Consider the following 20,211-nt stretch of genomic DNA (forward strand, 5'->3'; position numbering starts at 1 on the left):
TCCAGCACAAACTGATATTCCGGCGCACACGATCGGTGTTTCTCGACTGAACAACTCAAAAAGTGGTTTCCGACAGAATAAAATAATCCTAAAAAACCTTAAGGATAGAATGGCAATAGAAAATAGTGCTACACAAACATCCGTTCCGTACGGCCGCTTCGAAAACACAGGTAGTACACTATTCCGTGATTCGCGTTTTCGTGCAGTGCGAAATGTGACTCGCGTAATCATTGTGCGATAATTTATCTGCTTTGTCTCACGGTGCAGAATTGAACGTACCAATCTAAACCCTGTTCCTGCTTTGTTTTCATTCCATTCTCACCACCTTTTGTTAGCCGATTTGTCCCGAAACTACCAGCGGAATGGGAATGCAGAGGCGGCGGCGGAGAGACGTAATCCAACAGATGAGATAAACGGCGATCGCCACGCAAAAGGTTATCGAAGCGTTGCTTCGACCGTTGCTATGGGAGCTGGAGAACCAGAGGCGACAAGTGCGGAGCAGGAGGAGCTCTTTGCGCAGTACCGCGACGATCGCTCGGAGCTTCCGGTAGCGCAGGAGGATCAAGAGATGGACCGCAACAAGCGAAACGTAGAAAACCGTGCGTTGGATCGCGGGGGGTCCTTCGGTCGCAGGCTTCTGCTGGTGAACGTGATGGTGAACGGACTAATGTTTGCCGTGACTGGTTTCATCACGTATCATTGTTTCAACAAGGCGATGGTATTGTTTTCTTGGCATCCTACCTTCATGACGACCGGTGTAAGCAGCACGAATCCCGTTTATCTTTCCTTATCAAGTTTCCGATTCCAATTCATTGATTGATTGTTCTCCACAGTACCTTATCCTGATGTCGCAGGCGGTGCTGACCATGTCCGGAGAAAACTATTTCACCCATCGGTTCACCCATCGGACGAGGGTGTTTGTCCACTGGCTACTGCAGGCGGTTGCGGGCATTCTGATCACCATCGCCGCCGTTTGTATATTTCTAAACAAAATCCGGCTCGGGAAGCCCCACTTTAAGACGCTCCACGGCATCTTCGGGCTGGTGACGGTCTGTGTCACGCTGGTAACAATCTTGGGTGGCGTAACGACGAAATACGCCTTCCAGCTTCGATCGGTCGTGAGACCGATCTACAGTAAACTGATGCACGGAATTGTGGGGTCCCTCGCTTACCTACTCGGAATGGTAACCATCAGTTTGGGAGTGTATTCCGTGTGGTTCCAAGAGGATAATGACGCCAACATTCGCCTAATGTTGGTGATCGCGATCGCTCTCATTGCGCTGTACGTGATCGTCACGCCGATGCTGAATACGGTGCAGCGCATTAAAGCGGCTGTCCGCACAACGATTTGAAAGAGTATTTTTTACGGATTAAGAACGCGCAATGTAGCAAAACATTCAAGTGTGATAAGCGAAATAAAACGAAACGATTTTATTCCACTTTCCCATCCGACCTCTTTCGCTGCTGATCTTCCTGGTCAGTTCCGGTGATGAGTAGAAGCAATCCAGCGAGCACGAGCGAGGTGCCGATCCACCAAACGATGGTCGTTTGTTCATCGAAAATAAGCCATCCTAAAATTGCCTGTGAATGGATGGGTTGCGTGAGACTCGCTCGACAACTTCTTCCGACCGTGACTTACCGAGGCGACATAATTCGTTGCCGCACTGGCCAGTGAAGCCACCAGCGATGATCCGGAGCCCGTGTGGAGGGCTTTAACGAAAAACCGCCACACGCAAGCGTTGAGCAGGATCATGACGGCCACACATAGAACCTGTGCCAGTAGGTGCCACTAGGGATCGAGAAAACGCATTGGGTGGACACTGTTATGAACATTACTTTTACAATAGTTTTATTAAAATGTTTATTTTGTCGCAGATCCTAAAATGACGAAATAATATATTTGCAATTAAAGGTAATGATGCAACTCTGAAGCTGCAGTTTACACGTTTTTATAATGCTTACAGACAAATCAAAATAACTTTCACTTCGTTTTCCCGGCGAGCTCTCAGTGTGAAGAAGGGCTTAAAGATGGTGACATTGCACAAGCCTATGTGGAGGGCTTATTACAAGGGCTACAGCTGTTGGATGTAGTTTTCCTCTGCTGCATGCAACGTTTACAGCCCGAAATCGGCTCCTACGGTCTGTCTGTCCCCGATTGCCTAACTTAAAATTCACTGTAAATAATAGTATAAGTTGCCATGCCGCTTCTACGAATTGAGAATCGTGTCGATTAGTTGTAAAATTCCGATCTTGAGCTTCCGCTTTTGCTCCATCGTCATGGACTGAATGTCGGGGACGAGACTCTGGAAGAAGTTGTGATCCGCATCGTTCGCCACCGTCGGGGGCGTTTGTATGAGGGCAAAGGTCTGCTGTGCGGTCTGTGGCTGTAGCTGTCCCGGAGCCGGCTGGGCGAAGGCGGTCGCCTGCGGTTGGTGGGCTAACGGGGTGGACGTGAACATCGGCAGGGCGGACGTCGCTGCGGCTGTGTTTCCCGTTAGGGTGTAGAACTGTCGTTGGAGCATTAAATCCTTTTTCGTGTCAACGCCCGTTTGCACACCGATGTCGGTCGGACTCGCGGAACCGGCAATCGGTTGGGCATTCGAGAGCCTTGCTTGCTTGCTGGGAGGTGGGGCAGCTATGATTTCATACGTCGTGGTGGTCGTAGTCGCCGTAGCTGCCTCTTCCGGAATGGGATCGTTCCGCTCGTGCGCTGGATGGGTTTGCGTTTCTTGTCCTAGGATCTTGATGGATTGGATGATGCTCTGCTTCAGCTGGTGGTGGTCCTCTTCCACGTCGATCGTTTCTATCTCTGGCGGTTCCTCCTCCGTCTCCTCTCCGTCGTTGTTCTTGATGAGGGTCACCGGGACGGCCGACGAGTTCGGTTTGCTCCAGTTGGAGTCGTCCGCCTCGAACGAATTGCTGGCTGGTTCATCCTTGACTTTCAGGTACGGCAGAACGAACTGCATGTGTTGATAAAGATAGTACGGCTTCCGGCGGAAAGGGGACGTTACTTCGTTGTTGTCCCGCAGCGACTTCAGGTAGCGGGTCATACAGCATCGCAGGTTGCGCCAACGCTTTTTGCAAGTATCAACCGATTCGTCCACTGCCGCGGACACGGCTGACCAAGCTTTGTCCTGCATCGCGGCTTGTTTGTACTCGGAACTGTTGCTATCGAATAAACACATATGCTTTTTCACTTCGCCCACAAAGCTTATGTTGAACTGCTGATCCTCCTGCGTGATTTTGTTCGGCCCCATCGCGAGGTTCGAGGTTCAGAAGAATTTGTTTACCACAAGCGCGCGACACACCAAAAATCGCCTCGACCAGCTTTATTTGATACAACAACGCTTCAACAAACACAATCCCAAACGTTCCTTTTGCTTTCCCTCTCTTTTTCGCTTCTTAGCTCTCTTGTTCTTCTTCCCGCTCAGCTGTCAAAGTTTGAGGCTAAATTCCGTTTTTTTGCTGCCGTGTTTATACTTACTCCTGGTAGGCCAATGTTTTGTGCAACACGTTCGCTGTTAGATGTTAATTTGCCGAACAAACTGGAAAAAGAGGCACACAGTCCCGCTACTACAGCATAGTGGGGCTTATTTTTATCCATTCTCTTTAACGCGGAAACCTTAAACCTCTTCTCATCCGAAGCAACGCCTCCGCTCATCTCATCATGCTTCTCGCTCATCCTACAGTTGCCCTGTGAAAATACTCCTACCATTCTCACACATGTTGCGCTGTTGCGTTTTCTCTGTGCCTCAATCGTTCCATCGAATGTTTTTTTAAAAGGTCCATGATACAGGGAGTTATCATGGAAGGATTGATGATTTTGTGCCGTGCTTTTCGAAGGAATTTCTTTGCCGTGATTTTGTGCTAAGCCACAGAACAAGTATATTCATGTCTTTACGGGAAAAAGTCGAACCTCCATAGCCGTTGCGTGCAACATTGCAATATTTTTGAAGATAAAATTAGCCCTAAAAGAATTGCTTCGCGTAGTTGCAGTTGTTGTCCCGGAGATGCCCGCAGATCCGCGAACTGTGTTGAAGATAGGAAGTGAGCCGACAATGACCCCTCAGATACAAGCACAATTCCCAATTCTAGGCCGTGTAGACTCACTATTAGAAGAGGCCGAACAACAGAAAGAGCTCGAGACAGGAAGTGAGCCGACAACTCAGCGTTCCGTTGAGAGGAGCGCGACCAACAACCCCGCCCGTAAAAACGAACAGATCGATTTTTGATTGAAATAAAGTAATTTTTCTTCCTCAATTATTCGACGGTATTGAACTTTTGTCACATACTGTGAAAAATTTGAATTTCAGTGTGAAGAGTGCGAAAGAAAGTTCCAAACAGCGCTTCCCGCATCAAGCTACGCTGACAGCAATGCGCCAGTTGCCATAACTGGCTTTCAAATCGAGAGCGTTCGGAGCGGTGTGCGTGCAGCGGAGCCAAGCGGCAAAAACCAGGGACCGGGAACGCGGGGTCGAAACGTCTGACGTCTGACGTCTGAGACTGATTATCTCCAAAAAGGAAACAATATATTTTCCAAAATATATATATGTGAACGAGTGAATAGTGAAATCGAAAAAGATAACGTTTATTTAAAACAGCGTGACTACTGTGCAACTCCCGCCATGCGCTTCTGTCCACTGTCACCTCCGGTCGCCCGGTGACAATACTGCTCTTATGCCTAGCGCGACCCGGTGAGAATTTTATCGCCATTCCCAGACATTCCTCGTTACATATATATATATATATATATATTGTGCGCTCTTCTTTCGAAATTTGCCTTGGCGAGTCCGTCCGGCCGTGTTTTTACCGTTCGGTGCCGTGGGATTTGTTTGCAGCAGCCGAAAAGTGGCCGAAAAAGTTATCAGCTTTGCTGTGTAAAGCTGTGGTCACCTCACCATCCATTTGGCCACCGCGTTGTGCGTGGCCATCTCGTGTATTTCGTCGTAGCAAACCGTGTGCGTAAAAGTTGGTCAAGTGGGTTGCGAAAAACAGGGTCCGTCTGGTGCTGCTTCTTCGGGCCTTTGTAGCGCATGTGAAAAGTGCTGCAAAATCATCCGCATCATCTTTGCGCACCCCCCCAAAACACAGGCGGAAGGAACTCTAGCATCCTTCCCCGGAGCGGATTCGTATCGTATCCTACCCGCAGGAAAAACTGCGTTCCGGAAGGAAAGGCAAAAACAGGCCAAACAACGACGACACAGCCAACAAGGTTCAGCAGCATTCCAGAGTCTGTCTGCATCGGTTTTATGGTTTTTGGAGTACATCGCTTCGCATTGCTCTGGGTAAGTAGCCTTAACCCTGTCCGTACGTTTTTTTCCCCTCATCCCGATCGGCAATTGTTCCGCTCCGGATTCGAAAACACCCCCTCCGCGCCGTGTCCTCCCAGTAGTGTCGGAGTGGAAGAAAATAGCAAAAAAATGAAGTGTAAAAAATCGATCGATGGCCTCCCAAAGGCAGAAGAAAATAATACACCGCCGTTCCTCTATCTCTCTGCCTGTCTCTCTCTCTCTCTTTCGCTGGCTCTCTACCACCACGGGTTCTCTCGTACGAACGCCAAAAATTACGTGTTCCGGTGCTGCGAAACAATAGAGAGGACACCTGAAAATTGGATGGGTCACTTTGCTTTGTGGGGTGTTAGTTTGCTCTTCGGGGTAGAGCTGATTGAGCTTTCTCTCTGATTAGGAACAAAACGACCACAGTTGGCTTTGTCGTTATCAAAGTGCTAAAATGGCACTCGCAACGTAGCAAAGTTGTTGTTGCGTTGTTACGCAGTGTGTGCTTTGTGTGTGTTTAGTGTAAGCTGATTACGGGGTTCGGAGTGGCGGTCAATCGGAACGCGCGGCGACGGCACAGTAAAGTGCTGATGTTTAGTAGTATGTGCCGCGAGCGGTTAGTGTTTCTGGTGGTAGGATTTCGGTGAAACAGTCGACATGTCCAATCGAAAGAGTCCTTCTCGATGGCGGCCTGCTATGATTAGCTTTGTGTCTGCTCTCCCCCATAGTGATCAGTGTGCAATTTACGTCTCCTCTGCGCTCTGTGACTTTTAACGGCGAATTGTGACCGTTGGGGTATACTTGGGGCGTGTATTAGCATGCCATTAACAGCTGTTGTAGGTGGTGTGCACTTAGCAGCAACACACTGATTGAGCGCTCAACAATGTGTGCGTGTTTGTCAATGGCGCGATATGGGGGACAAGACGGAAAAAAACAACGGAGCTCCACCGATGACACATCGCGGCGGCGGCCCCATACAAAGGCGAGAAACGCATCTATAGAGAGAGACAGAGAGCGAGAGAGGGAGCGAGAGAGGGCAGCCTTCTGTTTTCGGAATGTATCTGTGGTGTGCTTTGTGCTCGAAGTGGAACCGCTCGCCGTGCGTTGTGTTGGGTCGAAGGTGATCAGTTTCATTTTTTACGATATCTATACCCACCGTCCTACGTAGCTTTTATTTAGTTTATAAACATCCCATCTGGGCGCTTTTCTTCGATTGCAGCCCGTGTCTCGATTGCTGCTTGCGGTGCAAAAGGTCAACCTCATCTCATGATCGTCACGGAATCTGAGAGCATGCGTGTTTCCAGGCAACGGAATGTGGGGTTTCTCGGTAATGACGTAATTCGTGGGGCGCTGGAGGTCCGACAGAACTACGCGCTTTCGCGAGAATTCACCGGAATCGCAATTCGATTGACTGACCTTGTCAACTCATCGTCTAAAACGGATTGACATCATCTGATCAGAGATGATGCTGCGGTGCTGCGTCCCACGCACCGGTCGGACCGGTCTGAGGCGACTTTTCCGGTGTCGGGCTTCCTAAGAGCGTTCTTCGTCGCCATATGCTAATATTGTTTTTACGTCGTTCGCTGCGGGTGTCCTTCGACCGGGCAGGTGTTTTCTTACCCCCAAACATTGTCGCACACAAAGGGACAATAGAAATCCAGCAGGCCAGTTGTAACAGAATTTCTAAATGTAGAAAACATCTCCCCTTTCGTTTGTTGTAAGGCTTCATTGAGGAAATCGGAGTCCCCCTTCTGGGAGACCCGCTCTCTTGGGTGAGAAAAACCACGTAAGCTCGGTAGTGAGTGAGGCTAGGAAACCGGACGCGGCGCGCGTGAGTGAGCGAATGAGTTGTGCTGGCGAGAGAAGCGCCTTGGGAAAAGAGCTTTCTTTTCTCATTACGTCCTCACGCGTTGCTGAGTGCAGAACGAACGACCAACGTCTCGACGACGACGGACACGAAAGCGACCGCCACCGCGCCAAGCGTGTCTCGTCCGTGAAGTCCGCGGCGTGCTCTTTGCCAATAGTAACACAACGGCAGTCCCACAGCAGGATTTCTATTGCTTTTCCACGAAACACGACCCCACGACGTCGTCGGTGACGGGTGATTGCGCTCTCGATCCTAAAAGGTAATTAATTGAATTGGAAAAAATCGAAGCCTGCTGTTGCTGCGACGGATTAGTGACAAAATTGGATTGGAAAAGCGTTTGACGTGTGGTTGTGTCAGTGTTTTCGATTACAACAGCAGTTGGCGGCGACAACCGTATTGCGAATGTGCATCTTGTGTCGAATCGATTTCGGTTCAATTTTCCACCACCAGTGTTCGTTACGGGTCTTTGCAAGCGGAACTGGCCACAGTAGCTGTAAAACAAATGGAGACCACCAGAAGTACCTTTTAAATGCATTTCTAGATGGCAGCATCCACAAACACTCGGCTCGGAAGAAGTGTTGCACCGGAATTGCCGTGCGCCGGGTGCCGGATCGAGTGAAAGACGCAAATCATTGATTTTTTTTCCTTCGTCCGCCGCGTGGTGCGCATGTGTGCTGAGCGAGAGTGTGTCGGTGAATCCTTGAACGTCATGTTGCACGGCGGATGACTCACGCGGAGAGCAGTATTTTCCGAAGTGCACGGACCGGATCGAATCGACCGATTAAGCATGCAAAGAATGGCCACATAAACGGCCAGTTGGTGGTAGAGTTATAAGCTATCGGTGGGGCGACCTCCAAATCACCTAAAACATTCACCGGCATTGCTCCCGTTGTGGTCTCACCCACCGGCGGAGCCCTTATCGTGATTCTTACTGCAACATCCTTACGTAATTGCTTGATTTGTGCATTAGTGTTATTGTTGTTAAAACGACCGTATGCGTCGACAGTAACCTCGATCGATCGCCGTGGCCGATGATGTTGAGCACAAGTTTTGTCCCCCCGACAGTAATCCGTCTCGCTTCTCGCTGTTCAAGTTTCGTTTCAGTAACGGAAAAAGAACCACTTTGCTGAAGGAGCAAACATTTGGGGCCCTTCTGCCCACTGCCTCCGGTCTCCACCGGGATCTAATGAAGAATTGGAAACATCATCATCACGACGGAACCAGGCACCGGCACCGGGATCCGAGACCGTGGTACCGTTCTTCGCTCTTTGTTCTTGTACGGTTTCCCGGAGGCCGCCCTCCCTGCGGGTCCGTGCTTTTTATGCCTGCTCGGTGACATAGGCCCATTTGCCTAGGTTGATGACCCGCTCAAGCGCGGTGGCGTGGCTGGCTGGCAGCTGCCGGTGGATGTTTGCAGGCCGCGACCTCCAGTGTGGGTCCCTAGCAGTTTGGGGATGATGGACCCCGTGAATCACATTATGGTAATTCTGACCGCCAACCACCAACCACCAGTGCTCTGCTCTGCTCTCTGATTGCGTGCACCATTTTCGGACTTTCGCCAAACAAATGAAGGGTCCATTCATTCTCGGGGTGGCTCACAGACCCCCCCTCTCGCCGGTGGTCAGAGGCGGAGAAAGAGTGGTGATTTGTGTCCTATTTTTCGCACCACCGGGGTTTGTCGCTTTCTCCAGAATGTTGTGGCATAATTGGAATCGTGATCGTGCGGTTGCGGATCACCGGCCGTCAGGCCAGCAGCAGCAGCCATCCTCTGACCCCTCCGATTTGGGTCGAGGCTCGCGCGAAGGTGGCGCATACACCTTTCTTTTGCTCCGCACCTTTTCACCGACCGACACCCCCCCGCCTGAGCCGCCGGGTGGGAGCCGGCACCCCGAAATCATCATAATCATCTTTCGGTTTGTTTTATCTTTTCCCCCGGAGCGGAGCGAGACCGCTTCAGAAGGCGACGATGACTGTGTTATTATTTTGTGGTGCTGTGGGGGGGCCACCCTTTGAGGATACAGAAAAAAAACACACCTCACGTGTGCGATCGTGCACACGGGTTAATATTTGTACACACACGCGAAATGCGATGCCGTTGCTCTGGGAGAACTATCACGGTCACCGCCTTCTTTCGTGTGGGCCAAAGTTTTCCTCGCAACTTTTTCTCGGTCACCGGCCGACCTTTCGTCCGGTTTTGTGCCAAGAAATCGGCCAGACCACACAAATTTTACGATATTTTTAGTTCAATCCCGCGGTGCGGTGGTACAGGGCCACGTGCCAAACTTCGGATGACAGGAGGAAGTAGGGTGTGTGCGCGTTTTGTTTTGCGTACAGTTTTGCTAGGAAAAGTTTTCGCCTATCCCTGACACCGTTCAGTGCATCGATTGCACACTATCTGCTGTGGGCCCAGGAGTTCAATTCAGTGTGAATGTCTGGCATGTAATTAAGACCCGCCAGGGGGCGCGTGCTACGCGATGCCAGAAATTCCAAGCATTTCCAACCACACTAGAACCGCGCTTAGCACCATCGGGGTTGGGCGTTAAAAGGGCTTGAATGTGTTGTCCTCCCGTTGCCTATGCTGAAAGGCCTTCGGTTTGCAGGAGCACCCTCTCGCACGGTTCTCGGCTCGCGGGAACGCCGTTTCATGCCTTCCGAGGATGATCGCACTTTACCCCCTAACCCCCTTGTGCTGATGGTGAACTTGAGCGTACGCCGCACCGAGCACGTGGCCCGGAGGGGGTGCTGATAAGCGACGGCGCCTTCGTGTTGCGTTGCACTGATTTAAATGCCTTCCTTTTGCACTATGCGGGCCACGCTACGAACGAGTGTGCTTATTCCCTTTTTAGATCGGGAATGGTGGCGGCGTGGCTCTTTAGAGTCGCGTGCGCAAGCCCCAAGTACGCGCCGCATTCGCGCACGCAAGCGGGAGGCGATCGTAAGAATGCCTTCTCTCGCCTGTCGCGTCGCCGTCACCGTCATCGGCGTGAGATATTAATCACGGAAAAGAGGTAACAAGATCGTGGAATTTTTCTCGCTTTCTTCGCGTCGCGGGGTCCGCGTCGTCGCGCACACCTTCTGCTGGTGCTGGAATGTGAGCTCTTAATGGCGGCGGCGGTGGTGTGCCCCAAGGTGTGCCCTGGCCGCCTCGGGGATCTGTCTGTCTCGTTCGCTTTAATCTGTGAGCCGCGATCGGGCAAGATTAACGTGTTGCTGCTGCTGCTGCTGCTGGTCCCTTTCGCCGTGGTCGTCCACCTCATATTGTTTCGTGCCGTTTTCACTCCGCCGACGGGAAAGGGCCCAACAGCCTGTGGTGGTTGTGAAAAGTAAAAAACCGGTGTTTGTCCTACGGTGTGTCGCCTCAGGTAGGGTCGCCTCAGGTAATTGAGCTTCAATAGAGTCCTCCGGTTGCTTATGTTCACGTTTGTTCAAGAAGGTCCCTAAGGGGGTCCCATTTGTTTTTTTACCGTTGGTTAATGACCGAGTTCTGTCGCCCGGTGGTTTTATGCGAAAGACTTCGGGAGGCCAACTTTATTGTTGCGAATGCGCACACGACATAACCTGTATTTATGCGTGCGTCTCGTCGCACTCTCCCGCGGGTCCCGCGTGGAACTGAGAACTCCCGGGGCTGATTATGAAATGCATAACGCGCCTCGCAACGCCTCGCAAACGAACGCAACCACTGCAACCATTGCCCGGGGCCGCTGCTGAACACAGGTTGGAGCACTAGTTGGTGGTGTGTGGGGCTTCTGGAATCAGTGAACGATGACGCTGACTTGTTAAACATACCCCCCAGCGCCAGGAACCGCCCGCTCTCGCCCCGTGAGTCAGCTGTGTAGACTGTAGCCTTTCCATAATCGTGTTAGCCGTCGGGTTTACTGTGGCTTCCAGGGTGATTCTTCCGTAGACTTGTTAGAACCAACTCCCCGAGAGCCCCCATAATGAGCAGAGAGTCGTCACGTCACTTGTTCTTGGTCCGCTCCTCAAAGTGTTGGGCAGAAGCAGGTCACGGTCTCACCGAGCGGTAGTGGTCTCCACAACATCATTTGCAAGTTAGCAGCCACCACCTGGGGAAGGCCTGGGAATCGAGTGACAATTTCGAACCACACACGACGCCGGTGGAGACATTAGCGGGGCAATTAGTAGCCCTATTTTCCCACGATTTTCCAAGGCGCACTAGTGGCCACTGGTTCGGTGAGTAGCCACTCGTTCGGTGGAATGGTGGAGCGCCAACATTCGGAGAATTTTATGCGTGTTTTCCAACGAACAAATATGAAGAGCGGGCTCTAATCGCAGTCGATCACAGTCCGACTCTCGAGCGTTGTTCCTTGCCTTTTCTCTGATGATGGGCCGGGGTTTTCCGTAGATCAATTTGAGGTGCCTAACCGCGGCCCACCCGGTTCGTGCGCATTTTACGATGGTTTGTTTTGGGTGGCGTAAAATTGACGACTTAATCTTTATGAGATCGCCACGGTGCCTCGACGTTTGATCGTGTTTGCGATTTCGTGTGGCCCTCTCTCTTTCTTGAAGACGGTTCGCAATGAGCTAAATAAACTTGTAGGGAGCCCGAGTCGATCGATGGATTTGAGAGAGGTCTGCACAGGAGCGACCCACCACCGCGGGGCAAAGTGTAGCGTTTCCAGCGGCAATGAATTAATTATGCTGCACTCCACGCCATGGGAACCGTACACACTGCAATTGATGGAGGTGTTTGCATTTCGCTGTGTCGTCAGTCGGCTCCTGGACGGAGCAGTCTCCCAGGCGCCTCTATAACGACATTCCGGCCGTAGCGCAGGCTGTGTATGCAAATGATTGCGCATCCCTCACGCAACAGCTTTTAATGGGGAGAGTTTCTTCGGCTGTTTCATTACGTGCGCAGATTGAGCCGGTTTTCCTACGATCCGATCGTCGTCGTAGCCCTTAACCCGGGAACAACCGCCACCGGCGGCGGAACCGGTGATTGGAAATATTACGAATCGGAATCGGGCGATTACTTGGCTTGGGTGGTGAGTTCGTTTGTTTGTAGCTCCGTTTGTGCGCCCACCAATTTTTCCAGCTTTTCCTATCCTTTTCCAACAACAGGCTCTGCTCCCTTCCACTCCGCCCTGGCCTTTGATTAATGATCTCTAATTGGACTCTGCAGCCACCACAGCTCGGTGTGTTGTGGAGCCAACAATTTCGTACTTCGATTCTGCTGCGCGACCCACAGATGTTTGTGCGATTATAACGATTTTTGCCATTTCTTCCGCAGCGTCTGGGGCCCAGCGCAATGAACATTACGCTTCTCCGTGGGGGGCAATTTTGGAGTACGGCGAAGTAAAGCGCACTATTTGGAGGTCTAAACTCACGGGTGCTACAACTTTCCTTTTCGGGCTCGCACATCGTTAGCGAAAGACTCTTTACGTAAACTGTTTTTGGAATAATATTTGGGCCAACAGCTCGACGACAGATTAATTTGTGTGGGGGGTCGGTTAAGTTGACAAATCGACAGCCGATAATTCGCGTGCGTCGTCGGTATTGTGGAGGCAAATCGTTCGCTAGATGTGTGATGTATTAGCAACATTATTATGAGCATTACAGAGAGACAGAGAGAGGAAGTGAACCCCACCATCATGTGACTGTCTGCGCGACGCCACCAGAGATCGCCTTCACGACGATGGCTTTACTTTCTAGCCTGGCCGTTCGTGTACCGTTGGAGGATTGTGTTGAGGTTGAGAAAAGCGAGAAGTCAATAACAGGCACGGGGAAGGAGCGGTGTGGCAGAAGGAGCGTATTTTACCGTTCGGTAAGTGGATACTTAGCTGCCACGGACCGCTGCCGCCGTCGCCGGGGGAACACATTTGTCTTCGGCTAATCGCGAAAATTTATCACAAATTTTGCTCTTTCCACTACTACCTTCCGGGGCTGGAAAACGGTGCATTTCTCCGAGACTTCTTCCGAGACGACGGGGACAGCAAACCTGTTGTCCCCACGGTGTGCACCTTAACGGACGGACGGCAGGCATCCGAGGGCTTTTGCAGCACGAGAAGAGGTTGATAGTATCTATCGCCGGCAGCCAGTGGGCCAGCAGCGCAAAACAAAGAAACGAAAGCTCACGATTGTGTGCCGTTTCACTTGTCTCGTCGTTGCTGTTGTTGTTGTTGTTGTTGTTACCTCACAACTGCATGGGGTCCCTGCCTCTAGGAAGGAAGAAATATTGAAACGATAAAAACATATTCGATATGCCATCCGCGCCATCCGGCATCCAGCATTGGGCCTGCAACAAGGAAGAGTTATCGAAACAACTCGCAGCTGGAGAAAATCTGGAGACCGCGTCGTTGAGAGCCATCGGGGCTCTCTGAAAGGGGGCCACCAGACATCATCATCATCATCATCGTGATGATGGACACTCTCGCTCCAGAGGGGGCAGAGCATGGATTGGGACAGCAGGATGCCCTCAGTGGACATTTCCCTTTTGACATTTCTTGCTAATACGCACGCGTCACTCAATCCACGGGTCGGCGTCGGTGGACCTAATAAGTCCCAAACGACGTGGCGCAAAAAGTGGGACGAATGCCGAATGCGCCCGCAGAACTGAGTGACGTAAAACTGACAGCATAAAGAGCGTAGCGGGGTGATCTAGTTCGTGCTTTCACAGCGCCAATTCGCCAGATGAATGCCATTTAAAAACGGCCAAGAAATTAACAAACAAGCGCCCCCCAGAAAGGGCCTCACTTGATTGCGTGCGTGCTGGGGCCCCTTCAAACCTGTTCCTGTCCGGGGAACCTCAAGGAACTGCTCTTTTTTGTCGCCGAGCCTAGTAGGCTGAATTTGGGAGACCTTAACCGGCGGTGACACCGGTTTTGACGTAACGACTGGCCATCGCATCCTTCCTATCAACTTCCCATCGCGCTGCGGTTGCTGCCGTTCACGGAGTTGTAGTCCAGGGCGGGCTGTCAGTTTGCAGATTAGCCCGCGTTGCTATCGGAGTAAGCCGCGATCGGTTGCTTGTTGTCCAACTTTCATTTCTTTCGACCTGCGAGCGTAATTTTAATGTCTCGGTGTTACTTAACAACAGCGGCACAATATCGAGCCCCGCGGGGTGGCCATAAAAAAGGAAACCCTTTAAAAACGCGCGCGCTCCTACCGCATTGTGTGTGCGTCCCTCTCGTTGCTTGTGTGACGAGCGTCAATATTGATTTTATTTTGGCAAAGAAGACGTGATGACTATCCGATGTGTGTTGGCACTTACAGCAGGTTGGCAGCTTGGTGTTAGGTGCTAGTGACCCACCCCGAGGACCCCGTGTTTGCAGAGAGTGCTGTGGCGTAACCTTCTAGAGAACTAGAGAGGCTAGAGAACTGTCCTGCCCCGCCATGCCACGATCCAGGTGCTGCTGCTGGAGTCTAATAACACTCGCTGATTGATGAGGTCATTGTTGGATAATTTCTTTTCCCAGTCCCGCTGCCGCCGCGGCCGCGTGACGCAAGAAAGATAGGATTGCCTTTTGCCCCAAAAGAAAGCCTTCCTTCGCCTCCAGACGAACGGACGTTAAAGGTCACAACCTCGTCTATCAAGCGTCAGGATAGGCGGCAGGGCTTGGCGAACATCCCGCAGCTCTCCATCGTAGCAAACTGTGACTTTGACGGGAAGACGCGAATTATGTAAGCTGCGCCTGCATCGTGCCGTCTTTTCTAAGCTTTTCATCGTGCGGCCCGATCGATTTCTCGATAGCACGCCCCGCGCGGTGTCGTGGGAACTACTCTCCGTGGTGCGCCATTTTAAAGTGTCTGCCCCGATGGTGGCAATTTATTTTCGGGGAGCACGAACGCGAACATCTTGTTAATTAAGATTTTCATTGAGTGTCTAGTTAACTGGCCAACACGATGGATTGAACCGACTTTGTAACAGCCGACCGGTGCTTTTCGGTCACCACAAACCGGAACCGGGAGCTTCTTGAGTTTGCGGTTACAGCTGGACGGCAGTTGCCGGGCTTCTAGACGGACGGCCGTTGTGGAATGTGAAACGGAATGGCCTCGGTTTGTTGCTCGAAATTGCGAAACATGTCGCCGACGCGCCATGTTGACCAGCGTAAGAGAATTATGTCGTTTTAAATCTTGTTTCGGTTCGACGTCCCGATGTTTATCGTATCCGGCAGACGCGCCCCGCAGGGCACCGTTGGGCTGTTTCGAACGCAGGGAAACATTCCTGCGGCAAAACGGGTCTCCGTGTGGTGGTTTCTACTTGTCACGTCCGGACTAGGACTAGAGTTTCCATTCCAATCAACATATTTGATTTCTCCTGTGGCCCCGGCGTTGTTGTCGATATTTAATAATATGTCACCGACTGGCCCCGGCCTCCAGGCTGGTTACTTTCTTCCTCGACTCGATTACCGCATAGCGCGAAAGGGCTAGCTTTTTGTACCGTACTTAACGGTGGTACGGAATCGATTCCACAAGAATGTGACACCTTCCAGCACACGCTCCCAGCCACGAGAGCCGCGTGCTGACGGTGCGAAAGACGGTCCACCGCGGAACCAATGGTCCAAATGATTGGAAAACTCCAACATTACGTCGCTGGGAGTCATTAGTTGTCCTCCGCCGATCGCCGCCCGCGGTTGTCTTAAATGTTCACGAATGTTAAACGAAAGTTTTGGCCAGCCCGCCGAATAATGAGCGTACAAATAGCACACCATCATCATCATCAACCCCATTTCGGCCAGCCTCCCATTGCCAGGGGGCCAGGGGGCCGTCACAAAACACACAGAAGCTCATGTTTGAATTGTGCCCGCTTTTAATGTACGCGCCACGCCACCCGATTGAACTACATTTTCATCGCTCCGCAGCTTTTAGTTAATAGCGTCTGTAGCCACCGCTGCCCCTGTGTTATGACAAATGGCTGAGGCCGGGGCGGGCGGCCAGCAACCGAAAGGCACTTCCGCCCTCGGGAAGGCAATAATCACGCCCGGCACATCACTCGGTTAAATCGTGACTCAATTAAAATTAATGTTTGGCGTGAGTCGTGAGAAATGGTGAAAAGAAGTCTCGCGGGCGGGATGAAGAATTATGCTGCTGCACCCATCACCGCCCAAATGCATAAAAAGACAAAGTACCGGGCGAATCTCTCTCGCTTCCCGGGGGTGGCACGCGCAGGTGCGCTCCAGTTTTCCCCGCTTTTCCATTTGGGGGATCATTAAAAAGGGCCTTTTGTGTGGGGGGTCTCAAGCAAGAGGTGCAGCGGCGCTCCCCTAACCATACGGAGCATAAGCCAACGTTTCACGTTGGTCTCAGAGGTGAGCCGGTGTTGGCGATGGTGCGTGTCTGATAGCGAAGGCCATGTTGTGATAGTCTGCGAAAGCCCACCACGTGGCAGCAAGTGACGACGGACAGATTTTATCGATGCCCTGCCGTCCGCTTCGCTATCGGTTACATCGGTTTTAGATAATCTTTTATTAATTGTTCAATTTGTTTTTTAGTTTCGTGAAGATACAGTGAGGACCACATGATGATGTAGACTTTTGGCAAGAGACAAGCTGAAGACGAGCATTCCTCCGACGACGAAAAAGAAGATGCGATCTCTTGCTCTGTCACCCAGGCCAACTAATGGGCCAGAACCGCTGAAGCGATTCCGATGGTTTCTACGAAGCTGCACTCTAACGCCGTGAAGCGTTCTCGTGTATCGATCGTGCAGTCGGCGCACTCCAAAAACGGCAGAACGGGCTGGGTCGGTCTGTGCACCATACGCCTCCCATCGATTGGCGGGCCAGCTGCCGTCGTCGTTTAAATGTGTATTCTATCGACGTTTTCCCGTGCCGGACGTACGGACGTGGGTGCAGTTCCACGCGGCTGTGGGGCCTCTGCAGTTGCAGCGACGGCCGGAGTCTTCAGAGCGCGTGCGCCAGATCTCGCACACCCGATATATAGAGCGCGTTTCTTGACGACGTGGCTCGCTAAAAAAAGAGACACACCGTGGGGCCCCGTGGTGGGTGATGAAAATAAAGTGATTTTTCCAATTGTGTCACCGCCACCGGAAGAGTGGGTGCCGAACAAGGTGTGCGTGGAACATTTGGTTCCGAGCCTGAGCGGACCCACGTGTGGTGCGGTTTGAAGTAATTCATAAACAGGGCCAACCCCATTCAATTGGGTGATTCTGTGGGACCACAGAGGACCACAGAAGCCCCACGCCTAAGAGCACTGGTCATAGGGGGAACAACCAAAAATCCGGAATCCCCCGTATCGATCCGTTTGCGTCTAGACCTTGCGGCCGTCCGTCGGCCGGTGGTGCGATTAATCTTGAAACGCCGGCGTCAGATTGCTACCCGCGGTCCGGCGGGTTCCGGTCCGTTGTTTTATGTGAACGAAGGCGCCCTGTAAGGCTGTTCCCATATGGGGTCTAGGTCGTCCCGGTGCCGGCGAAGCCTTTGTGTGGCGTAATTTATGCGCACCACCGCCCCGCATAAATACGAAGGCTCCAAAAACGCGCAAAGTGTCACGCGAATTGAGCCCGCATAGCAAGTGGCCTCCGGGTTCTACAGAAACACGGACCCCCGCGATAAGTCGCAGTGGTGGCGGTAGTCGAACGATTTTATGAATTTATTGTGGAGCCCATTAAAACCCACGGAGGTCCACGTGGGACACAATTAACCCGGATCCCCGTATCCCTTTTCCAGGCGGGTTCGGCGGATCGGTGCGATGACGTCTTTCGCACGCGCCTTTGTGTTGCGGTTTTCTGTGACCCAACGTGACGCGAGTTGAAATATGATACCGAGATTTTGAGCACTCTCGGATTGCTGCGTGTGATGAAAGTATGCGCCGTGTGCACGTGCAGGGAACCGTTACGAGGTGCACCCGGACAGCTCAGAAGTGCATCGCCGCGTTCAGTAGCAGGGATGGCTCCGAGCGTTCTAGAGTGGCGCGATGTGTCTGTGGCCCTTTTCATTCTTAAATCCCGCTGCCAGCGCTCAGAAATGCTAATCAGATCAGAAATGCTAATCATTACTTCCCTTTTCCCTTTCAGATGATTCCTCTGCAGAACGTGTACCAAAATAAACGACAAAACGACATCGAGACACCACTTCTTCTTAATACAGTGAACTGAACTCGCTCCGTGATCGAGTTCCTCCTCCGATATCGACGGGTAGCTAAAACAGTGAAGTAACACGGTGAAGTGCAACAATCGAAGCGGCTTCACGTGTGTGGCGATGATTACCGGCAACTTACCGGGTTAGTGTTCGCATAAGTTACACAGAGAGATTAACAACGACAGTCCAAACCAAACCAAAATATTTAATCCGTGCGACTCGTTTCGGCCGATGGTGGTGAAGTGCGTGATAAGAAGTAATTGATCAGCAAAAAGAGCCAGTGCACTGAGTGTTGGCCAGAGTTTAATCGAAAGTTTCGTGAAACACCCAGAAGTCGATACAGTGGTGCCGCCCCAAAGAGAGGGGAATTAAGGAAAGAGAGAATCTTGTGGCGCCCGCGTGCGTCAGTGTGTTGTTGAGTATTGGGTCCGGCCGAAGCCTAGCTGGCGTGCACGACGGATCAATATTTGGAAGCAGCAGAGGACACCCGGGTCGACCAACGGGACATCGGTTATCAATATTTACCAGCAGATCAAAACATGAAAATGGTGTTGTCACAACGGCAGCGCGAGGAGCTGTAAGTGCCTTTTTAAATCTTCTAACATTTTTGCTTCTTTTGAGATCCTCCCGGATGAGATCGGGGAACGCACCCGGAATGAACGGACGCCTTGTCTTTGTCTCTCGTTGGAGTTGGAATTTCGTCACACCCGCCACACTCGAATATGGCTAAATATAGAGTCAAAAGTGGCCCCAAATGTATGGTGTGTCTGTGGGGCATCATTTTTAATATATTGGCCACCTTCTTGGACCGTCCTGGTGCCACCTTCCCCGGGCACGTCCGGTGACCACCCTACAAAACGCGACGATGAATGTTTTACTAAAATTAATACGTGTTTGCGTGTTGAATTGATATTTGAAAACGCTGAGTGGGGTTGATTACACGTTTTATGCTCGGGGATTTCATTTGAATTCCTGTGCCCTCTACCATCCCAAAAGGAGGCCCGAAAAGGTTTTCATGCATAAAAACACCCCTAAATAAACACACGCAAGTCCCGGACACCGGAATTAGTAGCCCGGCATCATCGGGGAATGCCTTTTTCAGATCGCGCCACTTACAACCCCGGCCGATGATTGTCAAACCCCCGACCACGATCGATTAACGATCGTTTTTCACACCATTAAAATAAATCTTCACGCCGCGCTGCGCTGCTCGGTACGTGTGAATCTTCACCAATTCTGAATGCTTTCAACGGCACGGCCTTTTTGGACGCGGGCGAGAAGTGGACAACTTGTTGCGATGCTTCCTGTCCCGTAGCGCTGCTGTGGCGCCGCCGTGCATCTAATACTAACAGCGATCGTGCACAGCTGGCGGTCGGGTGGCCAAGAAATCGTACATCCGGTAATCTTTCTCCGCATCGTGGTGTGCCGTTTTCGAGTGGTCCATTCTATTTTTTACCTAAATAAATCCCTTTCGGAATGGAAAAGACTGGCGGCAGATGAAAGGCGACAGAAACTTTAGTTAGCAGCGCCTGTGGCCGTCGAACGGGCGAGAAATGTCATCCGGCGATCGGCAATCCCAAAGAGAGCGCGTCGCCGTCTTTCACGCGGTGGTGTGAATTGGTGACACCGAATTTAAATGATTCTCCGATTTCGTGGACCTCTCCGCGGCTGCCGATTGAATGTCCGATTGATGTTTCTTGAACGGAGTTTAACCTTCCGGCGGGGGTCGCTGCCACCCAGCGCTGTTGGCATTGGGGGGAAGACACGGAAGGAAGACGAATCAGATAGCGCGCGCGGGTCCGATACGGGTCCACGTGTATGTGCTTCGGCAACAATAACGGCATTGCTTCCGGTTTTCGTGACCAATCACGCTTTGCTGGCGGTGTGGCCCACAGGCACGACAGACTAACTACTCTAACGGGGTTTGGCACAAACTTGGCAATAACTTGGCAAGGCAGAGGCCCAGCGAAAGTGTGGCCGCCTTGCACTTCAAGTACCGGGGGGGGATTATCGG

At 51.7% G+C, this 20,211-nt stretch overlaps 4 protein-coding genes across 5 annotated transcripts in view; 2 read left to right on the forward strand and 2 right to left on the reverse strand.

Moving 5' to 3' along the window:
* Nucleotides 1-33: 33 nt before the first annotated feature.
* On the forward strand, nt 34-1,432 carry LOC131212901 (uncharacterized). The gene is made up of 3 exons (XM_058206986.1): nt 34-170; nt 336-757; nt 834-1,432. The coding sequence occupies exons 1-3, from the start codon at nt 110-112 to the stop codon at nt 1,350-1,352; spliced, it is 1,002 nt and encodes a 333-aa protein (XP_058062969.1). The 5' UTR covers nt 34-109; the 3' UTR covers nt 1,353-1,432.
* Nucleotides 1,432-3,632, reverse strand: LOC131206738 (transmembrane protein 42). The gene is made up of 3 exons (XM_058199411.1): nt 3,485-3,632; nt 1,640-1,789; nt 1,432-1,581 (listed from the first exon to the last, which is right to left on the reverse strand). Exons 1-3 carry the CDS (start codon nt 3,602-3,604, stop codon nt 1,432-1,434), a joined length of 420 nt encoding a protein of 139 aa, XP_058055394.1. The 5' UTR covers nt 3,605-3,632.
* LOC131212896 (uncharacterized) lies at nt 1,881-3,458 on the reverse strand. The gene has a single exon (XM_058206972.1). The coding sequence runs from the start codon at nt 3,255-3,257 to the stop codon at nt 2,208-2,210; it is 1,050 nt and encodes a 349-aa protein (XP_058062955.1). The 5' UTR covers nt 3,258-3,458; the 3' UTR covers nt 1,881-2,207.
* Nucleotides 3,633-4,819: 1,187 nt separating the features above from the next.
* LOC131206096 (lissencephaly-1 homolog) overlaps nt 4,820-20,211 on the forward strand; it is a 28,760-nt gene continuing 13,368 nt past the window's right edge. The window contains exons 1-2 of one of the 2 annotated variants that reach the window (XM_058198490.1): nt 4,820-5,285; nt 18,134-18,774. In XM_058198490.1, coding sequence (XP_058054473.1) covers nt 18,737-18,774 — 38 coding nt within the window. In that variant the 5' untranslated portion in view covers nt 4,820-5,285; nt 18,134-18,736. Of the gene's footprint in view, nt 5,286-7,208; nt 7,403-18,133; nt 18,775-20,211 lie in introns of those variants that run through there. The other variant, XM_058198491.1, reaches the window with a different exon arrangement.

Source organism: Anopheles bellator, chromosome 1 (assembly GCF_943735745.2).
Source record: "Anopheles bellator chromosome 1, idAnoBellAS_SP24_06.2, whole genome shotgun sequence".
NCBI lineage: Eukaryota > Metazoa > Arthropoda > Insecta > Diptera > Culicidae > Anopheles > Anopheles bellator.

Bases quoted from the DNA above. Each gene is read 5' to 3' on its own strand.
- LOC131212901 (XM_058206986.1), top strand. From the start codon at position 110: ATGGCAATAGAAAATAGTGCTACACAAACATCCGTTCCGTACGGCCGC. The intron at 171-335 runs GTAGTACACTAT...ACCTTTTGTTAG, and splicing joins CGGCCGCTTCGAAAACACAG to CCGATTTGTCCCGAAACTAC. The intron at 758-833 runs GTAAGCAGCACG...TGTTCTCCACAG, and splicing joins CTACCTTCATGACGACCGGT to TACCTTATCCTGATGTCGCA.
- LOC131212896 (XM_058206972.1), bottom strand. From the start codon at position 3,257: ATGGGGCCGAACAAAATCACGCAGGAGGATCAGCAGTTCAACATAAGC.
- LOC131206738 (XM_058199411.1), bottom strand. From the start codon at position 3,604: ATGGATAAAAATAAGCCCCACTATGCTGTAGTAGCGGGACTGTGTGCC. The intron at 1,790-3,484 runs GTAAGTATAAAC...CTCGATCCCTAG, and splicing joins AAAACATTGGCCTACCAGGA to TGGCACCTACTGGCACAGGT. The intron at 1,582-1,639 runs GTAAGTCACGGT...ATCCATTCACAG, and splicing joins CAACGAATTATGTCGCCTCG to GCAATTTTAGGATGGCTTAT.